A 24222-nucleotide genomic window follows, 5' to 3' on the forward strand; every position below is an offset into this window, starting at 1 on the left:
ACCCTAATTATGAGACATGCAAAATTCTATCTAAGCCTATAAGATTTCCAAAATATTTCCGTGTATACATTAAACATTAAACAAGAAAAGTGTATAAATGTTATATAATTTATAGTTTTTCTAGTTAATGTCCTTGCATTTAAGAACACGTCACAACGTTTTATTTAGCACGTGTATAAAAAAGTAGCATTTAGGAATTTATTATATAAGTATGTGTTATCAATTTTAATAGTTCCCTAATGAGAAACTTTCAAGCATTTTTATCAGGCTTGAAATGTAAAATCTTCATTGTAGATCACTCTACCGAGGAAATAATGTTCAATGTTCGTATTGTTGTTTTACTTTATTGGTGAAATAAGTTCCGCAAAGTAACGAACGCAATCCGCTACACCATACTGCGAAGAAAAAGTATTTCGGCGGTTTGAAGGCGCTAGGTGTTGTCCAACATTCTTTTGCTCAAATGTTAAAAATCATGGGCGAATCTAGAATGTAACTTAAGGAGAAGTTTGATAGCAATATATTACCTATATCAGTTAGGGAATATTTTGTATTAGCCTACTTGTTTGTACGAGTATTATCCAACTCGAACAGAGCATTTACTAGATTCTATTGAGAATAAAATACGTAATTTATTTTAGGATCCAAACAATATATATGTACATTAACTCGTACAACAAAGTTACACTAATTACTGTATATTTTATCGAGATTGTTTTCGCCTTTCATAAAATGTCCTTGTTTTACACTTAATCGTAAGCCCCGCAAATTAAAACGGCTTCACTTACATCTGCCGGGAGTTGTATGCGACTGATGGCGCTGACGCTGGAAGTTGTACATGTTGTGGAGTGTGGAGGGGAGACTGTAGCGTGCGACACATTCCATTCCCCTATCTGTCACATCCACACGTCGCGTTGCTGCACTGTGTCACCAGGTAAGCTCATCTCTACGTTTCCTGTGCCAATCAAGTTCACACGCTTGAGTCTTGCTTTATATACTTTGCCGTTTAGTAGTGTTATGCGCATGTCTTTCACGTTAGTTGCTACGTTTTGAAATTGATTGAATTGCACAGTTGTGGCAATATATCTTTTCAAACTAAATGTAACACGAAAATAACTGATTTTATATTAGTTAATTTCTTTTGCAAAACACGTCTGTTTAGTATTATTTTTGTATGTGTTTGTCTCAAATATGACATTTCTCATTTGAAGAAGAGTGATTAGATAGTACACACTATTTAAAAGGACCTTATGAGTTTACTCTTAAAGTGGTTATACATAAAATTTACATTTAAAGTCATACTCTAATCGAATCTATAGCTTAGATTTTTTTTAAAATTACTTGCTTCGACCAAATGTCGATCCAAATTTTTCATATCGATTGTTTGTCCATCACAGTGACCTATTTCTGTATTATTCATGGTACGTATTTCTTTTAAATTCTACATTTAAAATTGTTTATAATTCGTTATATTTAGGATAACACATTCTTACAGCAAATAGCAGGAACACTAGGCTTTCTAAAGAGCAAGAGAGTAGGTTTCTGAAATATTTTGAATGAAGATTTTGATAGTTCGGTGACTGATGATCTTAAAATAAGGATAAATTGGCCTAATTATGATTCCTAATAAGGATACTTCATATATTTGGAATTTAGAGGTTTCACATACAAACACAAACATTTACAACTTCTTCAAAGACGTGTACCGACGATTTATTCCGCGTTCTCCGTCGACGTGGTCTGTAGTCCTTTACTTTTTTTTAGACTATTCCGGATATATTGTATTGTAATTGTTTATCAAGAGGCTTTATTACTTTGGGACTCAGTTGCGCTCCGTATTGGAAAAATTATTGCGTGTTAAAAAAATCAAATAAACTGACGATAAAATGTAAACGTTTCTTCCAGTGACCCACTTGGACCCAACTGTAAATGCTATGTACTCGCATACATCCAGGCCAGCCTTTGCATTCTTCACTTGAGAAGCTTCAACCTCCTGAACGGACGCATACTGTCGGTTTCATGGTCATGGTCTGGGCCGGTAACGGTATACGCAGGTATGTACGTGGAGGTGAGGTGGAGCCGACTTTCTCGGCATCCGCTTCTGTTGGACTTCATTCACCCAAAACCCGCGTGAGGCCGGAGCGGCGGGCGCGGCGCCACTATCACTATCACGGTCTGTATCAGTGACTTGGCTGACAGCTTGTCTCTTGTCTTGCTTGACACACATCGGACAGCATTCACATAATACTCACTGTTCTAGAAACAGTTATCGTGAGCAGGTATTGATAGAATTGTGTAATGCTTGTTGTTTGTTGTGTACTAATCAGCGATACAGTAAGGCCAGTCACTTCGATCGCTTGCGCAACTATTGGTGCACGAATTGAAGGCAATTCATCTGGCACGTCTTTGTTTATAAACACCAATACAAACCCGTTTGGCAGTCAGGGTTCGAAATGTCCAGGACTTTGAAAGTCTGTAACTTTATAAACTACGGAGTTTAGGGAAGGCAAAAATCGGGCTCGGCAGCCGCGTCCTTATACCGTAATCTTTGGAGTTTAACAAATCTAGGTTTTGCTGTGTATATTCCGGAGTCTAACGGGGTATAGAGATATTATTCCTGTTATGTTGGGAGGGGGAGAGATACTCATTACATTTCACACACCATTTCTTCAATTTTATCGCATCAGTTGCGAAGCTATGGAATACCTGAATAATATGTTTAGGACATTACAAAATGAATGTCTGGTCCGATAAAGAAAATTAAAGTGATGTTTTTATTGCTGCCTTTATAAATATGGCCATTGGTAAATACTTGTGTGCGCTAGTATACTATGCAAGCTTATAGAAATAATTTAGTTCAAGAAAATTAATTTCTTTTCTTGTAGTATGATTACATCCGTATTTTAGGATCCTAAATTATATGCCCTGCCGTATACAACCTTATTAAACTTTATATTAACGACATATTGTAACGCGAGAAGTAACAAAAAGAGGTTTTTGCACAGGAAAACTATTTGAGGCAAGTATTAAAGGAAGAAATTATAGGATATGCTTTGCCGTATCCAACTTTATGCAATTTAAATTTACTAGCAGTTTATACAGATAATCCATAAAGTAATGAGAATTTTAACTGCATAAAATTACTACATGGGAAAAGTTTTGCTTTTTAATTTCTTCTAAAATAAATGCTTATATTATTTATCATTAAAAGAATCCCTCTTCTGATCCATCTTATTGTAGACAATGGATTTGGCAGAGAGCTTCTGTTTAGGTAACAAGGAGTTCCACTATTATTGCAGCGTCTGGAATCTAACGCAGTCGCAGACTTGACTCCTGGATATGGATTCATTTTCGTCTAAAGAGATCCAGACAAAGTCGTTGACGAAGAAGCTCAAAACGAACCTTTTACATAGTTTCGACATCAGAGACACCTAGACTACAAAATATAGTGCAATCTAGGTCTAATTCCAGATACCGCACTAAGAGGACGATGCACTGGAGCTATATTCACATATATCAACAATCACATTAAATCAACCCTTCACGAATTGTTATATGTGAAGATGTAATATGTTATAATATACTCATAAGCTTGAGTTAGAATTTTTACTACCTTTAAAATCTCTTTATTTTTGTCTTTACAATTAAAATCGAATCGAAAAATATCAGTTCTGGACAAATGAGTAAGTACATAGTGTGTCAACACACAGTTAGTTAGTTAGTTGTCTCCAAACACAAAGTTTCAGGAACTTATCACAAATTATAATTATATATATCTTATATATATATAAAAATCTTGAGTCACGATGTATGTTGCCAATAAACTCCAAAACGACTGAACCAATTTCAATCAAATTTCACATGTATCCGTAATTTAGTCTAACTTAGAAGATAGGATAGTTATTATCTGAATTATTCGCTTATGTCGTGAATATAAACGAATAAAATGAAGAAAAGTTTTCAAAGCGCCTGCACATTATAACCTGCAATTACGAGATAGATACGTATATTAAACAGTGAAACACTATTTGAAGGCGCTAAGTTATGATGTATAATTGTCTAAACTAAATTTTTGGTTGAACTTAAAGGTTGAGTGGTAGACCACTTTGTAATAAAATACATTATGCATGTACAATACATTTTTGACATATTTTCTTGATCGTGACATCAAGGTAAAATCTACATCGGGGTTGGAAATATAATTTACTTCAACCAGAAATGCTCATACGCGGGCAAAACTTACGAAAAGCGTGCGAAGCCGCGGGAAACAGCTAGTATATATATATATATATATATATATATATATATATACTAGCTGTTTCCCGCGGCTATATATAGTGTGGAGTCAATCTTAAAATTGAACTAGACAATTTTTAAATTTAATATTAATGTGTCACATTAAACTAATATATTACTAATTGAAATACTGTACATAGGTCACTTTGTGATTTCCTTAACAACAAAATTAAAACTTGAATATAATTGCAATTGTGGGTTGTAAGTTGTGACATCCCCCCCCTGGTAGTAGCTGTGAGTGTGGAGTGTCGCACGCATGCCGGACACACACGGACGTGCACAGCAAGTGCGTGCGTGCCCTTAACATGGTACGAGTGTAACAATTGAAATGGAATCTCTATTTATCCAAAAACAAAATGTTAATGTTTCATTTATTCAGGCATAACGTGATTATAAACATATAATTCGCGAAGCGAAACGGTTAAATCCAGAATTTGGCAGCCTGCACTGACTGCCGAACTCTTATCTTCAGGTCCTGGGTCTTAAACCGTCTGACCGGTTACAACTCTAGAGTGTAGCTAAACCACCGACTGCCGAACCCCTTCTTCAAATTCTGGGTCTTAAACCGGTTGACCGGTTACAACTCTAGAGTTTAGCTAAACCACCGACTGCCGAACCCTTATCTTCAAGTCCTGGGTCTTAAATCGGTTGACCTGTTACAACTCTGGAGTTTAGCTAAAACATTGACTGCCGAACCGCCCGTAACAGTCACCTCGAAAAAATTGGACATACCCTTGTGCTTATTACTTTAACTCGAATATTAACGAAAGACGAGTTTAATTAATAAATGAACGTCATTAGCCAAGATTTACATTTATAAGCTAGTACCATTAAACATCAGCAACCAAAGAAATGTTAATATTTTTATAAATCAACTAGTTTTAAAGGTTAAAATACTTATTTTCACCACTCAGATGCAACCTTTATAATATTCCATGCCATCCAAGGGTTAATAGATATTAAATGAGATTAGATATGCAATACACCCTAATTTTTAAGCACCTTCAAAAGTCTAAACCGCAAGCTGTATTACAGGAGCCGGCGCGGCACAAAACGAGAATCGGGTCTATCTCAAGGCACATTGTATAATATAGGGTAAGCCCGTCGATGTATCCAATGGTAAACCTTTCTTTGCCGGTTTGAGATACTCAATCAACACTGTTACAATGTAGAAATATTCGTCATGGTTATAACAAGAAATGAAACACTAACAATTCAAGCATGACGAGACATTTTAATATATCGGGCGAGTTAAGTCTGATCTCAGTATTCTGGTTGTTTATGTTTTACTTGGTTTTGTATGGAAATACTTGATCAGAAGATAAAAAGACGCACGATTCAAAGAGACTTGTAAGTTTACAGCTCATTGAAAATTATAAGGATTAGTCTGTAAAGTTAGGTTGTTCAAATTTTAAAGATCTTCTAATGTAACTTTTTTATTTTTAGATTTATTTGGAATTTGAAAATCTCCTGTCAAAACAAGTTAGACATTGGACGATTTAACAATTTTAACTGAGTTATTTATCAAATACTTGATGTTACCCTTTAATTATATATTAAATTTAAACTGGTTTGAAAGTAACAATTTCCAAAATAAGAAATTTCTAAAATACGGGGGAGAGTTAATTAAAGTTAAATAAATTTGTTCAACATTTTTAGGCATACGGATAGTTATTATAAATTGTTATGATAAAGTTAACGAGACATTTCATTGTCCAGTAAATTGTGCTAATAGGAAAAATGTTATCAAGTTAAGTTTTCTCCCACCGATTACTGTCATTTATATGAATGTTAAATATATACTCTAACTTAATTTATTGTATTTGTATTTTTAATTTTAGGGAATTCTTTCAATGCTAGTGGCGTTATAATATATGGTATGGAACGTTGTTAAGATGAAAACTTCTAATTCCTTTAAGAGAATCGAACTCGTGACCTCTCGGTTAGGTAGTCACAGCCTTACCCCTACACTACGTCGAAGGATTGAAACCTTTGAAATTATAACTCATCATAGGGTGTCAAATAAGTTTTCACTGTCTCCTCAAGACACGTCCTGGTGCAAAAATGCTACCTATTAGAGGCTGTTTTAATATTAGCCTCATCCATAAAATTGTCATTTTAGAGAAAAATTATTATAAAACTAATTTTACCTATCGACCACTACCATGCTGGCCAAAAGTAGTCAGGAATATTCCAACTTAATATAATCACCAATTTGGGTAGGGTAGCATTTAGAGACATCTAGTTTGCGTTATCTCATTCTTGTTTTTATACCTTAAAAATAATATGTCACTGGGTACTGTCTCCCATTTTTGGGAGAGGGGTTGAAACTTTTGTAATTTTTCCTCTTTCTAAAAAGTAAAACTAAAAAAAATACGACTGTTCTCTTCAAATATTATATAATATCGTCCAGTCTTCCTTACAGTAACATAGCTCTTATTAAATGGCACATAAAATTTAATAAAATACACGATTAAACAAGTCATTAGCAGTCTTCCTTTTTAATTCATACTCAGATAACATTAAAAAATGTATAAATATAATAATTATTATATTATATTATATTGTTATATACTATTTCATATTACTAGATGAAGTGAGCTCCATAGACCCGTAATAAGCTCGATGTCCGCCAACATTTGATGAATATAGATTTACAACGCACAAAAAACTTACTATTACACTTAAAAGACAGTACAGTTCGCAATGTCATTTGAAGGTGAGTGTTAGGAAGAAAACACACCATTAAAATGTGGAACTTACGTCATTGGAAGTGAGATGATTAATTAAGCGGCTATTATTGTTACGTGTTACCATTGTTTGGTATTTTATGTCGCCCATCGTGCTAGATTATATAACAGCGTTTGGTAAACGGCGTGGATAACATACAGCGGAGACTTGAGGTATGGTCATAGAATTAATAATGCTATTCGTTATGTAATCAAACCAGTTAACAAGTAGCTATAGCTGAGCTACTGAATTACAGTACATTGGCCTACAATCACTATATTTTGTTAGAACATGATAGTTAGTAAACTTTTGTTAGATAACTTTACATACATTAACAGCATATGTTGTAAGACATATACATAGACATTTTGGTTATTTAGTTACTTTTATACCACATTTATTTAGTTAATTTTATACAACATTTAATATCAGTTTACACTTTTTATAACGAAATATTAAAAGTTATCAAGAAAATCTTTGTCTTTCTTATATACAAATTTCTAAATACATATATAGCATATATTGTAAGATATATATACATAGACATATTGTTTATTTAGTTAATTTTTTAAACCTTATACCAGTGTACACTTTTATATAACGAAATATTAAAGGTTAATAAGAAACTTTTTGTCTGACTTATATATAGATTTATTTTTGTATTTTTCCGTAAACATTTAATTGTAAAACGTACTTTCTATGTCGGGATTCGATCCCGGGTCGATCACTTGCCGGGCGAGCATGTTACCACTACACCACAGAGGAGGCCTTACTCTTTCGATTCAATAATAATTATTTTGCATTTCACCGTTTCCGTCACAAATGTGTTTAAATAATCACACTAGCATATGATCGGAAGGGAAAATACCTGCCAAACGACCTTTTACATTTATTACATTTTTTATAAGTGGCAATAACCTGATTTAATTTATCTCCAATAAACACTGAATTGCAAAAAGTACTTGCTCCTCCGGGACCCGGGTCTCTCACTTGCCGGGTGAGAAACCCCCGGGATGTTACCATTATACCACAGAACCGCCCCTACTTTTTACGATGAAATTATTTTGTATTTGACTGTTTCAGTCACACATGTGTTTAAATAAACAAACTAACATATTATCGGAAGCATGTATATACTTATTTGTTTGACTAGTCCTTTTAAGTTATATACATATCAACCTATGATAACATTAAAATTTTATATCGACCGTTCCCATAGAAGAATAGCAGGACATCCTTGCGGTACATCTTAAAGTACGTGTTTGTGTACAGTAATCACGTTAAGTAGTTTCATCTGATATGATTAGAATAAAATTAAACCATTATTGCACTTGCATATAAGATCAGTATTGAAATTATCGGCCGCCGCCATTTTATTTATGATTAACCTTTTGGATTCTAATTTGCTGCATGATGACAGGACTAATTAGACCTTTAAAATGGTGTGCATATCGACCTATGCTTACATTTAAGACTTTTCACCGACTCCTTATGGGTCATCGCCCTGAGGTGGTGAAGAGCTACTGATTCCATACTAAAGTTCAATTCTATGCCCTATGCCACTGTACAAAGTTTGTACGTTTACGAGTACAGAAGTCATTAGACCGTTTCAAGACTTTTCAGCACCCCTGTATAAAGGTATTCCTTCTAAGCTGATTTCATTTATTACGTTTATTTGAATTAGAAACCCTTAGTAAAAAGTTTTGTAAACTTCCATTAATTCTTGACTGTGTATGGTTGCTTGATTTTTGTACATAAACAAACGTGTTGCTTCAAGTTAGTTTTATTTATCATAATAAATCTAATGGACATTAAATATTTTGTCGATCTCCTTGTAGATCATCCTCCTTGTAAGATGGGAAGAATCACGAGACTTTATTAACACTCTGTTTAATTACCGAAATTGATATAATATCAAGCAAGCGTTTATGAGCGGAGTTCTGCGTTGTTTGAAGTAACTGTAGGGAGTCCCTGGGATTATGTTTTGAAATTGTGTTTTTTAGAGTTTTACCCCCCAGTTGTAAACTGTAAACTCCAGTGTGTGGAATGCAAGGGACAACCTTTCTGTCATCTACGAAACTGATGGAGCGGCCCAAGTTTACTCTTCGCGAGGGATGTCCCCGATGTGTTAAATTGGTAATTCATAAAGCTAGAGTGTGAATATTGTCATGTGTATTGGCCGAAAAACGAAGGATCCTTGGAACATTGAACAGTGCTCATTGTTATACTCTATTACTCTATACCAGTTTGTTTGTATGGTGCTAAGCAATATTCAATGAATACATTGACACTGGATATGTAATATTGCGCGTATTTCTACTTCGTCTTTAACCGATTTGATTGCTTAGCAAAGTAACATTGGAAAAGTTGAGATCATAAAATGGTTCTGTGGTGCGATAGCTGCGGTTACACGAGGATGTGCCTAGTGGTCTAGTGTGATGCTGGCAACCGCCACAGATTTGCAAAGATCGTTTTGTAAAAGTTCCTAATGCAGCGAGAAGCGATCGCTTTTCATGACGTTGGAGAACAATCTTCAGTACGAATTACCAGCAGAAGAGGAGTGGTTGCTTTGGAATATGAGGTCGAGATTATTTCAGTTGTCCCAACAAGAACATTTACGACAAGAGGATACGGGCATTAAATTTGCAGTGCGGTACCAGTTCCAAGCGTCGTGGTACTGTGTCGTGGCTTTATTTAATGTTGGCACGTGGATAGCTGTTCTTTGTGTTTGACAGCAAGGCAGTGCGGGGTACTTGCTCTGATAGTACCACGAAGCTGACAACCGATCGTAGATTCTGGTTCTATTGATGCGAAAAACGCCTGTTCATCATGCATGGTCAGTTGGAGCGGAATTGAGTGGTATTAGAGCGTAGAGATCAGTTCGGGTCTCACGTCTCAGAGGCACTTCACCAGCACTGTTGGAGTTATGCGGGATCAAGCTATCTATATACCCAACCACGTTCGGGAGCTGGATGAATTAAAATTGGTTGACGCTCTGAACACCACGCCTATGTTACGTATGATACCTTTTCTACTGCTATCTATTTCCTGTTTTTATTAATCTTTTTTTTTTGTATAAAATAAATCGTTAAAACGAGACATCACACAAAGCCTTGCGACATGTTCCAGTAAAGCGTAAATAAGACTGACAAACGTATGGTCCTAGTTTATGTGATCTCAGTTATACATTTCTACTAAATATGAAAACAAAACGTAATCTTTCATTAGAGCAGTGAATAAATATTCAACAAAAATATCAATATGGGACGATATTATTAGTTATTGAGAACAAGACCGGATATTGTTTGTGATAAATAAACAGATGCGCTATATCTGCTATCCCAGACTCAGGGGCTATCAACTGGACCTAATCTCTATCAGCTGTATTGGTCACTGTTGTGTGACGCAGGACGTCACGTGGTGGGACCCACCAATCCCTGGGCGCGCTCGTGTCGCGATAGCGGAAACTTTGACTCGTCTGCGTTGCAGTTTTGTCAACTGATAAACATACTATCTTTGGATTGAAATACTGAGAAAGGTCAAGATACTATAGTATTGATAAATGGAGACTAAAGTAATTGAAAACATGATCGGTGTTATTCTCTACGATATTGTCCCTGCGGTAATCTGATCGACGGTAATCAGTGATTGTCGATAGTCATCCTATAAGATTGTCTGAATTCGATGGGATAGAATTTTTGGGATGTGGCCCTTTGCTATTGCAAAGGTGTTATATTCAAAGATAAGTGTATACCACGTTCCTAACTTAGCATCTTTCGTTGGTGTGAAGTCAGAAACGAGTGCAACTGATATTTTTGTGTGTCGAGTTTCGAAGAGGTTACAGTTCACTGCAGGATAGGGAGATGGAATCCTGTTGTTACTCAGGACAAGTAAATCGTTGCTACAGATACGATTCTAGAAACCAGACTCCGCCCCATAAGACACGTGGACACATGAAAATTATAACAACTTAGTGACATACAGTTCACTGCAGGATAGGGAGATGGAATCTTGTTGTTACTCAGGACAAGTAAATCGTTGCTACAGATACGATTCTAGAAACCAGACTCCGCCCCATAAGACACGTGGACACATGAAAATTATAACAACTTAGTGACTGACATACAGTTCACTGCAGGATAGGGAGATGGAATCTTGTTGTTACTCAGGACAAGTAAATCGTTGCTACAGATACGATTCTAGAAACCAGACTCCGCCCCATAAGACACGTGGACACATGAAAATTATAACAACTTAGTGACATACAGTTCACTGCAGGATAGGGAGATGGAATCTTGTTGTTACTCAGGACAAGTAAATCGTTGCTACAGATACGATTCTAGAAACCAGACTCCGCCCCATAAGACACGTGGACACATGAAAATTATAACAACTTAGTGACATACTTTTGATGCGGTTGTTATTGCTTTTCGAATGTGAATGCAGCAACTTTCAATACATTTGTAAATGTCATAATTTTAATAAAAGAAAGTTTTTACCTAAGAGTATTTTTTTATTCAGGTGCAGTTTTATGGTATCAAAACGCATGAAAAGTCTTTTTAGGAATTGGTGCCAAATTTCCTATTGCTACAGCTACAATTTCTTTCGAAATGTGTATCAAATTCGATTTGAAGGTCTAAGAGAATAATCTATAGATCACGTGTAACTTTCTTTTGAACTACTCGCATTTTTTAAATTTTGATTCTTTGTCAGACATCCCGAATTGAACATATATTATATACAATTAATATCAATTATACATTTTCAACTAAGAATCAAACTTCCTGTCTTGTAAAATACGTGGCATGCCAAATGGAGGACACTACGCATACAGCATTCACTAGAACTATTTTAAATGAGGTTCTATAAAATTCGACCTCAAAAGAATTTTTTCCATTCATTTAGACATATGAAAATACAATTTAAATAGTCAGAGGATGTTCATCAACATTTTGTAGCAATTCAGCAACCGTCAATACTCATCCCTTATATTTTTGTACATGCGGGTGTTAAAGCTTAAAAACTAAATCCAAACACGCACAAAAGAATTGTATTTTTTTCACAGAAACCTCAAATTAATATTTCAACGATACTTAAAAACGTCATATTAGGTAAGACAAACATGATCGAGGTAGGCCTAGATAAAAGAAAAATAGTTCAATCTAGTTTAATTAAAATATTATAATCGATTCCCCATGACGAATCCGGTATACAATTGCTGTGTTAGGTAATTTTCGCGCGATTTGATCTCGGTCATGGATACAGACAGCTCAGTAGCCGGTGAGTGTACCGACATTGGCAAGCCTGCTATTGTGACGCGTTGTGAGATGGCAAGCCTGTTCGCTGGCCTTGTTGACCACGCACCAATGAAAACCCAGCTGTTCGAGTCAGTAGTCAAGTCCGTCGCCTGTCTGTCTGTCCTCTGATCTCCTGGTTCTCGGTGAGTTATTTTAAACATACCTGGCACACATCTTTTTTCTCTTTCAAATATTTTGTTTCTAATTATTTGTATTTTAAAGCGAATGTTGAAACCGATTTCACATATTATGAACATATGGTTATTTATATTTTACCCGTTCCAATGATCAGTCACAGTTTCTAACAACTAAAACTGATTCTGTTTTTTTTAATAACATGTGTCAATCTTAGAAAAAAAAGCAATTCAAACGTACAGACCCTCATAGAAAAGGTGATACAACTTAATTTAAGAGATAAACCATGGCGCCCTCATTTATCTCTAATAAAAATTCTGCAAGGGGTTTTCTATTATCATTTGAATAGATATTTAATTTAATGTACTCGTACTTTTATCAGTTTTACCCTCTTTTCACGTGAATTTGTGCGTAGGATTGTTCGAAAAATGAAAAATAGTTTCAAATGGATGGAAAGCGGAGTTTTAGGCACGTGCGTGTACGTAGTCTGATATGTTCCTTATCAACAGAAATATTTATGTCCTTGGTAATATTTCGGCATGGTTTTAATCGCTCAGTTTGATAATTTATAAGCAAAACGTTGTAAATAAAATTAATATTTTCGCTGTTTTGATTGTTTATATTATTGAATTGAATTACTGTATTTTCGTGCAGACTGATGTAAATAGATACAGTCAATTTTCCGTGGTGCATGTTTAAATTAATTGAATTATATAATCAACTATTTCCTTGTTCGCGTTATATTAAGCTAGGCTATTTTAATGTTGAATCCGTACATATGTTCTAAGGTTTGTATAAAGTTTCACTATTATCATCACTAACTTTCTCAAGACAAACTGAACTGTAGAAAAACAAACTCTGTGTATATTATTAGCCCAGTCGGTGTTTGCAGGCCACGTCAGCGTTAGCCTTGACCCTTATCGCCTGGTTGGGTCGCTGTCGCCCAACTCAAATATTGAAACTAGCTTCCGCGCCAAAAAGGCCAAACGCGCGGATAACTGGCTACCCACCCGTCTACACCGTTTCCGGTAGTACTACTCGTATGTTCCCCCAGAGTCAGGTATCTATTTGTACTTAGGGTGGCTACATCCTTCAAAGGCCACGGTTTTGCGGACAATGTATAGTGTTTTTTTCAAATATGACTACGCTTTTACTATCAAATTTACATTTTTTCTACACAATTTTTATTTTTTATTTGTTCTGATGTGTTATTTCGATCGAAACTAATTCTTGTGTTAAATAATTTACTTGAAGGACAATATTGTGATGACAACGGTAGCTGTGACAAAAGCTTGACAAGTTGTGCAAATGTTAGCTTACCGGTCTTGTTTACTCGTTACTCGTCAACAGCTGATTGGCTATCTGCTATCGCCCCGACTTGGTGCGTTGTGTAACAATCATCGAGTAGGTATTTACAATGATACAAATCTCGTAAAATTTACGATTTCTTCTCCGACGTGGTGTGTTCTGTTAAAATCAACGAGTATTTACAATAGTACAAATCTCGTAAAATTTACGATTTCTTCTCCGACTTGGTATGTTCTGTTGAAATCATCGAGTATTTACAATAATACAAATCTCGTAAAATTTACGAATTCTTCTCCAACTCGGTGCGTTGTGTAACAATCATCGAGTATTTACAATAATACAAATCTCTTGAGATTTATGATTTCTTTTTTTTAGAAGATTACTGTAAGTTGAATCACACAGCATCACAACTGCTCTCCGCCCTCATGTGGAATAGTATGATACATAATGTATTTTGAAACCGGGTAGGATATTTGATCACTCATGACCTAAGATCCAAAGTAATAAATTATCATCGATTGATTGATGGTTTTGGCGTAATCACTAATTACTAAGAGATATTTTAACTTTTACATAATAGTGCGAATGTTTTGTGGCGGCCTTATCTATGTTATCGCACAACGCAGTGGTCCGATCCAGTATTTAAATAGAAGTTTGCTATCACATTTCTAAGAAAGATTCTCTCTCTCAATTCCCTCTCTTTCTCCCTCCCTCTGTCCACTCTCTCTCTCTCTCTCTCTCCCTTCCTCCTTTAATTAAATACATTTCTGTCGACCCGCCTGTATAGACAAAAACCGTATATCGCGACTCATATTTTAACTCACATTACATATTATAAGCCACAAATATTCACTAAGAATCGGCATAGAAATGTTCACAATCCAAATACTAATCCCAAAAATATTATTAACCTTTTTAGTCATATCTAACTAAACTCATGGATGCCAAAGCTTAACATTTTAGATACAATCGTGATTGGTTTATAAGTACTTCTATAAAACAAGTTTTGAAAAGGGAAGCATTTTAACCATATGTGGTAAATCTGATACGTGCATAGTATTTTATGTATAAATTCGTAGATTCCAACAAGGAGTTTCACTTATAAGTATATAAAGTGCTATATGAAAACTAGGGAACTATAAAGTACTATATACGGAGTTTATAAAATCTAAAGAGGAATTCTTCTATTTTCTTCTAATTTTTAGAGTTCTTTATACCTGCCATATTGTTTTGCACACATCACGAAACACCTCCACAACATTATATATACTTTTATCTACGGTTATATGTATTGGTTTAAAAGTAAATAAATAAAAACTGTTGGCGAACACACAGACTTACTTCTCTTCAAGGCCAACATCTGACTGGTATTTAAATGGCTTTAGTAGTTTTTTTGTTTATTTCTTTACACTGTGAATAAGAAACTGAAAATTCATAATTCTAAAACAATGCCTTAGGTTCTTTTAATCCTTATCTCGAAAATGGAAATAACTAAGCTTACACCAAAAGTGTTAAAAGAAATCATTTGTTCTATAATAAATCTGTCTTATCGTTTACTGATTCTGATTGTTTTTACTTTCATAGTCAGGAAATAATTCCTGCAGAGAAATGTATCTATACTAATATCCGACATACGATGCAAGGCCTGACCTGCTTATAATATATGAACACGAATATTTTCACTTCCGCCTTTGAAATAGATATTTATGCGTTCAGCCTTTTATTTCCCTGTAAGAAGTGTGTAATTTGATTCTTGTTTTGAAGGCAATATTTATTTATATTCACCTTGTTTTATACATTAGGAGTGTAAACCCCTGTTACTTAAAGGTAAATATTTTATTATAGTTCTATGTGTGACAACATAAGTTTCTTTTTATATCGCGCATCCAACGATAAATACTGAATCTGTTCGCCGTACAAAGTTGGCTTAGATACTGACAGTCTATAAAACAATTATCTCAATTATCACACAACAATAATAGGTCTTATTTCACTAAAGGAAACATTATTGTTTCATACAACACTTATGTATTTCATAAATACCGCAATTTTTATGAAATTATCAGATCCCTTGAAGTGATTTTTACATTTTTATTGAAACTAGATTCTTTAGATATGGACGTCTAAGGCTCCCATAATAGTAGCTACGGCACTGGCCAGTTCCAGAAAATAGGAACTGAGAGGCGACAAGATAGCGGTCTTATCAAGGTCGGAACGGAAGCCCTATCTTATCAGTATGTAAATCATCACTGCTGAATGAAACAATGGCCACTGTATGCTACCATATCCGTTGTTCCTGGACACCGCCTTCTCTTGCCTCTCTCATTCATTCATTTGTATGTTTGCTCGCATTTCTGCAAGCTGCTAAGTTAGACATTGTAATATATCTTAACTGTTGTATGAGTGTGCATTTTGAAAATAAAATAATGCGGAGTGACGTTTATTAGATATGACGGATGAAGTTTATTTCTTAATGTAGTTATTATAATATTTACTTGTATAATATTTACAGATCATTAGTAAATGGTTATAGATGTCAGGTAGTAAATGCATTATAGAACATTAACACAACACAAATAAAGTTTAATTTTATTGGTGTGTTTGTAAATTAATTAATATTATCGCAGTTTATTTGGCTTACTTTCATTTTTAGTCTCGCTCTCGTCTTACAGTGTAGAGTGCTACTTTCCTGTCAATAGTTCACAAAGCATGTTTATTGTCTACCAGTACGATGGTGGATAGTGTGTGAATTTATTCAGTGCAAACAGGTACAGTTAAAAATTCAGAGAAACTACGCTGAGAGATTGGTGAGCTTAACCGCGTAAATATAATTTCCCGTTGCATCAAAATATGCAATAAAACTACTTATCTCACTAACTGTATGTTCCCTTTAGTTGTAAAATGTATCTTTTTTACAAACGGTGTGTAAGCAAGCATAACGGGTTGCATTAATTCCGTGTTAACTAGGCCAAGTCATGTAGGCTATAGAAAAAACGTTGTTTCACAACCTAAGTAATTCAAGTCTAAAATTTCAATGGGTAGACTAAAAAAACGTGTACTATAATATTTCGTAATGTCAGTAAAATGCATAAAGACCAAAATAGGACAATAGCTCAATTTTTTAAGACGAAGATTTTATTTTACAAATCATAAGTAGGACATAACATTTCAAACTATTGGGCATGAGTTAAGAGGAAGGGAATAGTAAGTATTGTTACAAATTTGGCTTTTAAGCTCTAGTTCTTTAGCTTCTTGATCATAACCATTGCAACGTAAGGAATGTACATACAAGATTGATTTATTTTTGACTGAGAAATCAGAACAAATTGTTACTTAGTACACCTATTAAAATCACCAAGTTTTGTGACAAGATAAGAAACAAAAAGCGAAAAGTGAAACAAAAGATACTCCTATTACCTTATTTGAAACTTTCTAGAACGCAATTTTACAATCAAATCTATTATCACTAATTTAATTTAATATCAGTGTTAAATACCAAATTGAATCATAAACGATAGTTTAATATTATTGCTTCTATTGATTAATTACATAAATTAAATTAAATATTGAAACTATAAAATGTCCTAATTGTTTTAACTGTAATAATAGTTAAGTACTATAAATATATTGCCAAATCGCAATCTTACAAAATTTCTGTTTTCACGTAAATCAGATTCACTTTAAAAGAGTTAAAATAAAAAACATTGAGTTCTCCGTCATTCCTAACTAGTGGCAGATGAGCTATATTTATTGTTGACTCAGTACGTTATACCTCCCAATATTGTTAGGAATAATTCTTAAATTACAATGTGTTAATTTTGGTACTGTGTAATCTAACATTTTGAGATAAAATTATATGATCGACTTGTTCATAATAATACTCGGCCACATGATTGTATAAACACATCGTTTTAAAATCAAATTATAATAAATTTTATTATGTGTATAAATAAACGCTTCTCATTTCAAATAAATGAATCGTTTTGTTTAAATGGAACTGGCAGTATTCGTACGGAAATCGCTATTTATCTAAAGTTTATTGTAATATCTGAGCATAGAATTAATTATCTTACCAAGTAAAGAACCTAATGCGCTGAAACCCAATCTATGGAAATATACACTAATGAGACAAACAATTAGTTTTACGTTAATCCGGGACGTAGAGATACATACATACTACACACATAGTGTTTTTGTGTGAATGAAAGTTATTTAACCCCAGCAGTTAGGAAACGTTGTATTAGAACAACTAATAGTTGAAACTGGAAACCGTACAGAATGGCTCGATACGCACAGATAAGAGAACAAGGTCGTCTGTGACGTCATGTTGGAGTGACGCAGTCGAAACTCGCTTTTGGCGGATACCGAGTGGTCAGCATCCTGACGAAAACCACCAGGAATGTGGTGTATTTACAAGCAGGTGTGGTTTTGTGCTGAGACCACTTTTCTCAGTAGTGAGGTCCCTTGCACTGAAGTATTTCTAACGATACAGAAATTAAGTAATTTGTATTTGTATTCTTTGATTACAAAGATTTTAAGATTTATAACCGACATAAAGAAACGCATTAAACCATTTAAATACTGTAGTATGCATTTTAATAGACTTTGACTTCACTTATACCGTACTTCCCTTTTCTATGATCTCAGAGGTTTTATCGCTTGTCCACTAAGTCTCCACTATATTCTCTAATTATATTTCTGTTGGCATCTTATTTTTACTGTATTTATGAAAATGCTTTATTTTGTTTTTAAGTAAATCCAGCCTTCTTCTTTATGAGATTCATTACAATTTCACTACCGTGTTTTTACCACTTCTCTAATTCCTCCATTGGACCACGTCTCGTCATCAACGTAAATACGTGATGAAGGCCATCGCGGAACCCACTGCAGTCTTGCGTAGATAATTTTCCTTTCACTCATGATCCATTGTTGTATTTTAGTTGTATATGACATTCAGATCATTTTACTATATTGATTATTCCTGTTACAGTGCTGTTTCCATATTCAGTACTGGTACAAAAATGGACACGCGGAACAGTAGACCTTTGTCCTTGTATTCTGGGTAACAAGACTGTTCACAGGTTTGTAACATCTATGGAACGATGCATCATGTCAGTAACATTCCTGTTGCAGTGTTGTTTCCATATTCAGTACTGGTACAAAAATGGACACGCGGAACAGTAGACCTCTGCCCTTGTATTCTGGGTAACAAGACTGTTCACAGGTTTGTAACATCTATGGAACGATGCATCATGTCAGTAACATTCCTGTTGCAGTGTTGTTTCCATATTCAGTACTGGTACAAAAATGGACACGCGGAACAGTAGACCTCTGCCCTTGTATTCTGGGTAACAAGACTGTTCACAGGTTTGTAACATCTATGGAACGATGCATCATGTCAGTAACATTCCTGTTGCAGTGTTGTTTCCATATTCAGTACTGGTACAAAAATGGACACGCGGAACAGTAGACCTCTGCCCTTGTATTCTGGGTAACAAGACTGTTCACAGGTTTGTAACATCTATGGAACGATGCATCATGTCAGTAACATTCCTGTTGCAGTGTTGTTTCCATATTCAGTACTGGTACAAAAATGGACACGCGGAACAGTAGACCTTTGCTCTTTCTCTATGTGTGACACGACTGCGACTGTTCAAAGGTTATCAGTTAGAAGTGACACTGGCAGTGACATTGATAAGAGCGGTGCTGCAGATACAGTTACGAAATCGTCAACACAATAACCTTTTGTCCATTTTTCATTGGATTTAGACGTTTTATACCTTTAGCCTTCGACCACAGGAGAATTTATTACATACATCAAAGTTTTCAGAGATTTTCGTCTTCATCGTAATCCTTAAAAGTGCCTAAACTGCCATTCCTACTATAATATTATAGTTTATCAAATATATTTATAGGTGAATCTTTGATAACCTCTAAAATATCGTGGAAATTGTAAAATACTGAACAAAGAAATCTTTTCTTCTATCTAACTATTAAAATTTCTACCGCAATCAGTGGCCTTCTGCAATTGTCCTCTTGGTAGGACTTGCATGTTCGTCAGCCCGCTCAGTACAGTACACCATTTTATTTAAGTATAGGGACTGCTTAAACTTAAACAAATTCTCAACTGTGTTATCATTTATGAATCCAGAGAAAAAAATTTTAAGTGTTCTGGATATAATTACATTTCATAAAAAATGTTGACGAGATATTCCTGCAGCCATAAAATAAATCTATTTATTTTTTCTCACTGAGCCATGAGAACTATTTATGTATAAATATAAGTGAATTTAATTTCTCAAAGTATGCAGAAAATGTATAAACTTCATACATTTTTGTGGTGAATTCCATAAATTAATATGTTTCTGGGTGTGCTTTATAGAAGAGTTGTCTAGATGTCATTGCCAATCACTTTCTCAGAAACTGATACTATGCTTAATATGCATTAAAAAAGAATTAATTAATACCTCTTAGAGACAACATCAATAGTAAGTGAATGATCTTCTTTACTACACACACAATATATAAGATCATGACATATCCCCAAATATTTGACAAGTTCCTAGATATCCACTTATTTATATACTGGATTAAAACCTAAGACATAAGATAGTGATACGAAAATTTAAAAAATCGAGAAACACAAATCCAAACAATATGAAGTCCAAAATAAAACAATAACATTAGTAACTTTTACACACATAAATCATAAAATTTCCAATTTCATGTTTGAAAATTTCATACACACAATTTTTCTAAATTTTTTAATTGATCAAGCATTTTAGATCTAGTGTTGATTCTCTCTGTTTGTTAACTTTTTATTTCTTAAATTTTGTACCTGAAAAGAGAATAGATATCAGTTCTTGAGCTGTAGTGTTTTAATTTTGTATAACACATAATTATCGCAAACACCTTTAACAAATCTGCCACCTCTTTAGATCTAAAATAGTCAATAATAAATTTAAAGCAAAGAACTGCTGCTTTCTTACTTAACGAGCGATAATTTGGAATATGAAAACTTGCTTATGGAACAGGATATATGTAAATGTGTCAAGAAAACAAAGATTCAATACATAAATAAGAATAGACTACATATAACCGAATTTAGCCCAGTTTGTTAGTTGCCATGTGTAATATAGGTTTTCTAAATTAAGACAGTATATATTTCAGTCGTAGATCGCTTTTTATTCATGTAATGTGTTAGTATAAATGTTTACAATTGCGATAGAGAACAGGTAAAACAAATCAAATCATAAGAGATAGGCAAAGTACCTGAGTAATGCAAACAGTGAGTGGTGATAAAATGTTACTCACAGAACAAACAACATTTTTTCATCTATACAATAAGGATAATGTGTAAATGTTTCTCAGTTTTTAAGCTATTACAAAGATAGGAAAGTTAAAGTATAGTTCATTAGCTCCTAAATGCCATCTTTTCTCACAATGTTTTATCTTAACATAGATAGATGATCAGTTAATTTATATTGACAGAACAATAATTTCTTGCCTAATTAATGATCCAAGCTCAAGCAAATACAATTTTATGCTTCAGTGTATTTCTTGCAATAATTGGTACACGATTTGGATAACTGTACCTGCAATGTTAAGGTGTTGACGTAACATAGTAGAATACTAATGTGAAATGTTTGTATTGCAGGCATAAAATACAAAAACCTGGTGATTATGACAACGACAGCAGTGAAAGAGCTCAGAGACCCGAACTGGATTCTGGACAGGCGGAACAGTGGAAAGCTCTTCTGGCGGCGAGACTCCGGAGATGAGAGGAAAAGGGTAAAGTTCCGATGTGATGTGGAGGTGCTAGAGTACCTGAGAGCGGAGGCGGAGCGGAGCCATGAACACGACTGGAGTGATGAGGAGGATGATGATGGACACAGTTGGGGGAGAAGAACCTGGGAAGAAGAGATCCCCCCTCCCAGTAGTCTCTGGGGTGGAGTGTGTATATTTGTGATAGCCGCTGTGCTGACATATCAGTGGTTCTCGGTATGATTCTGCAGGAGTTTGAAGTTGTGAGGTTCAAGGAGCTTGCAAATAAGAAGGCGGTTACCTAAAATGTTGTGTGTTGCATTGTGAAGTTGATTGAACCATGTCTTGGCATTTTCGAAAGAGAACCAAAAAACGGAGGAGATGACCTCTTCCTTCGACATGGGAAGAAGGATAGGTTGGTTGATGTACATTTAGGAATGAGTTGGAAAAATTACAGACAGGCAAGAACTTTTTTGCATTTATAAGAATTTTAAAAGTCTGTTAAGAAGTTTGGAAATATTGAAATCTGATACATAACTCAATGATTGTGGATACGAAAATTATTGTTGAGAATGTTGTCATTAAATTCATGTTTTGTCAAAATTTATTTTCTCCCTTGATTATTATATTACATTTTTTTAACCGACACAATTTGTATGATGTTTAATGCACCTAAATTGTTGATTTTTGAGAAATATTGTACGTACCTAGTTCAAAGACATTTTCAATAATTTAATTGAAATATTCAGTAAAAAATGGTCTGCACATGAACCATGAGTGCACAGGCGGGCACTAGACATTTTGCAGCGTGCGCTAAGATCTGTCACTATTACCAAATTTGCACTTACTATATCTAGCTTATTTGAGTTTTTTTATTTTTATTTATCCAAAGTACTCTAAATTTAACAACATTTCACTATTGAATAACAATAACTTTTATTGTATTTTTTTTAATGTGTTGTAATATGTAATATAGTTGATAAATTATAATATGCACATTTTTTCATATTTCATAAGAATTTACTTTATATTATAGCTGACAGTGTTTTTGAGCTGTATAAAGTATGCACATACTCAATACTTTAGGTACTCAAAGGGGCCTGACAAATTGTTATGAATTTTCTTAAATTGATTTTGATTTAAAAAAATATTTAAAAAAAAAGTATTTACCTGGTTAATACCCTTAAAATAATGAAAAGCGTTTTTTATATATAAAAACTTTAAATAGTGGTTGAAATCAAGTGGTGTCTTGATATTCTGGGGTAATGATTGAGCAGTCTACTGTCTTTTCATTAAATAATTTGTTCATATATCAAAAGAAATAATCAAAAAGTTTCAACAAGTTTTACCTAGTAAATCAGTAAAAGATTTAAAAATTAATTAAAATTTCAGTCACTGTAGAGAACAGCTCATGTGTTTTAATAATGTGTAAAATCTAGTATTGGAATTATCAGCCAGTAGATACACATATTGGAGTAGGATTATATTACAGAGTTTAAGATAAGTGGAAAGTGCCTTGATATAAAGTGTTAAATATCCGTTTGTATTATGTAGATAGTTTAATATATAAAAGCTAATATTTTGTAATTAACATGTAACGAGTTAAAAAATGGCTGTGAATGAATTCTAATTTGTAAATATATAATCTCTAAAGTGGATGCAATGATTGAATGTGTAAAGGTTAGAAGTTGTAGGTCCAAACATTTCATTAATATTATTTATATCATGTTAAAGTATTAGACCAATTTATCTAAATCAAGAGACCTGTATTTTGTTTCCAAAATGTTACAAAAAACATGTTGTGTAAAATGGAGTATACTGAAATATGACTCGTTCTCTGGCAACAGTATATATTACTTACTTGACGGTTTTATTAATTGTACTTAAAAGTTGCTTTTTGTCTACATCACAATAAACATTAAAAAAAATCATCACTTATATTTTCGTAACACATTTGTGATTTATTTATTTGTATAACTGTTAACTGCCTACATTCCTTAAGGAAGACATGTACAGAATGTAATGTAGATATTAAACTACTGTATTTATAACTGTTTTGTAAAGCAATATTTTAAATAAATATGTTTTTGTTATATACATTTTTTATTTCAATATCCTTTCAAGTATTTTGTTTATATTGTATGTGGCCGATGGTGCTAAAGTTGCGGCACATAGACCTGCACGGTCCTGCTCATCTCTTCATCATCCACTAATGAAGAGGTCAAATGTGTCAATGAGTCAAATGCCAAACTGGAGTCAATTATTTCTAATCTTCTTTATTGATGACAGTCAGAGATAATCGTAAACCAATCAATCTCTCAGCTATATTGGTATTGTGGAGCTTTTATCTTATTTACTGACCTCTGATTTAATTTTTTAACTTGTAAAGATAAAATAATATAAAAATATATTGTTATGTACAATATATACTCTAAAACTCTTTATGTACAGTGATGAAATTTACGATAACAAGTGAAAAGGCAATACTTTCCCAATGGATCAAATATTTAGAGGTAGTTTAATACTTTTAAATTAAAACGATCAATGTTTTGTGGAATAGCAGCCGAAATCTCAAACTTTGATTTTTAGCCTATTGCATTCATTTAGCACTGTAATCATAGAATATAATGACTTATGAAAAAAGTTTTTTTGTATAAAAAGTACTCTGACACAGGCATTGTGACGTCATCGATAC

General features: G+C 33.9%; 2 protein-coding genes and 1 long non-coding RNA gene across 3 annotated transcripts in view; all 3 read left to right on the forward strand.

The window, feature by feature from the left end:
* Positions 1-24222, forward strand: part of LOC124359386 (sestrin homolog) — a 209442-nt gene that overhangs the window by 20105 nt on the left and 165115 nt on the right. The window lies entirely within an intron of this gene.
* LOC124359387 lies at positions 796-23620 on the forward strand. The gene is made up of 2 exons (XM_046812082.1): positions 796-931; positions 21421-23620. Exons 1-2 carry the CDS (start codon positions 802-804, stop codon positions 21768-21770), a joined length of 480 nt encoding a protein of 159 aa, XP_046668038.1. The 5' UTR covers positions 796-801; the 3' UTR covers positions 21771-23620.
* On the forward strand, positions 1922-3593 carry LOC124359388. The gene is made up of 2 exons (XR_006922147.1): positions 1922-2051; positions 3269-3593. It is a non-coding gene; the product is annotated as an uncharacterized LOC124359388 (long non-coding RNA).

This window comes from Homalodisca vitripennis, chromosome 4, assembly GCF_021130785.1.
Source record: "Homalodisca vitripennis isolate AUS2020 chromosome 4, UT_GWSS_2.1, whole genome shotgun sequence".
Taxonomy (NCBI): domain Eukaryota; kingdom Metazoa; phylum Arthropoda; class Insecta; order Hemiptera; family Cicadellidae; genus Homalodisca; species Homalodisca vitripennis.

Bases quoted from the DNA above. Each gene is read 5' to 3' on its own strand.
- LOC124359387 (XM_046812082.1), top strand. From the start codon at position 802: ATGCGACTGATGGCGCTGACGCTGGAAGTTGTACATGTTGTGGAGTGT. The intron at 932-21,420 runs GTAAGCTCATCT...TTTGTATTGCAG, and splicing joins TTGCTGCACTGTGTCACCAG to GCATAAAATACAAAAACCTG.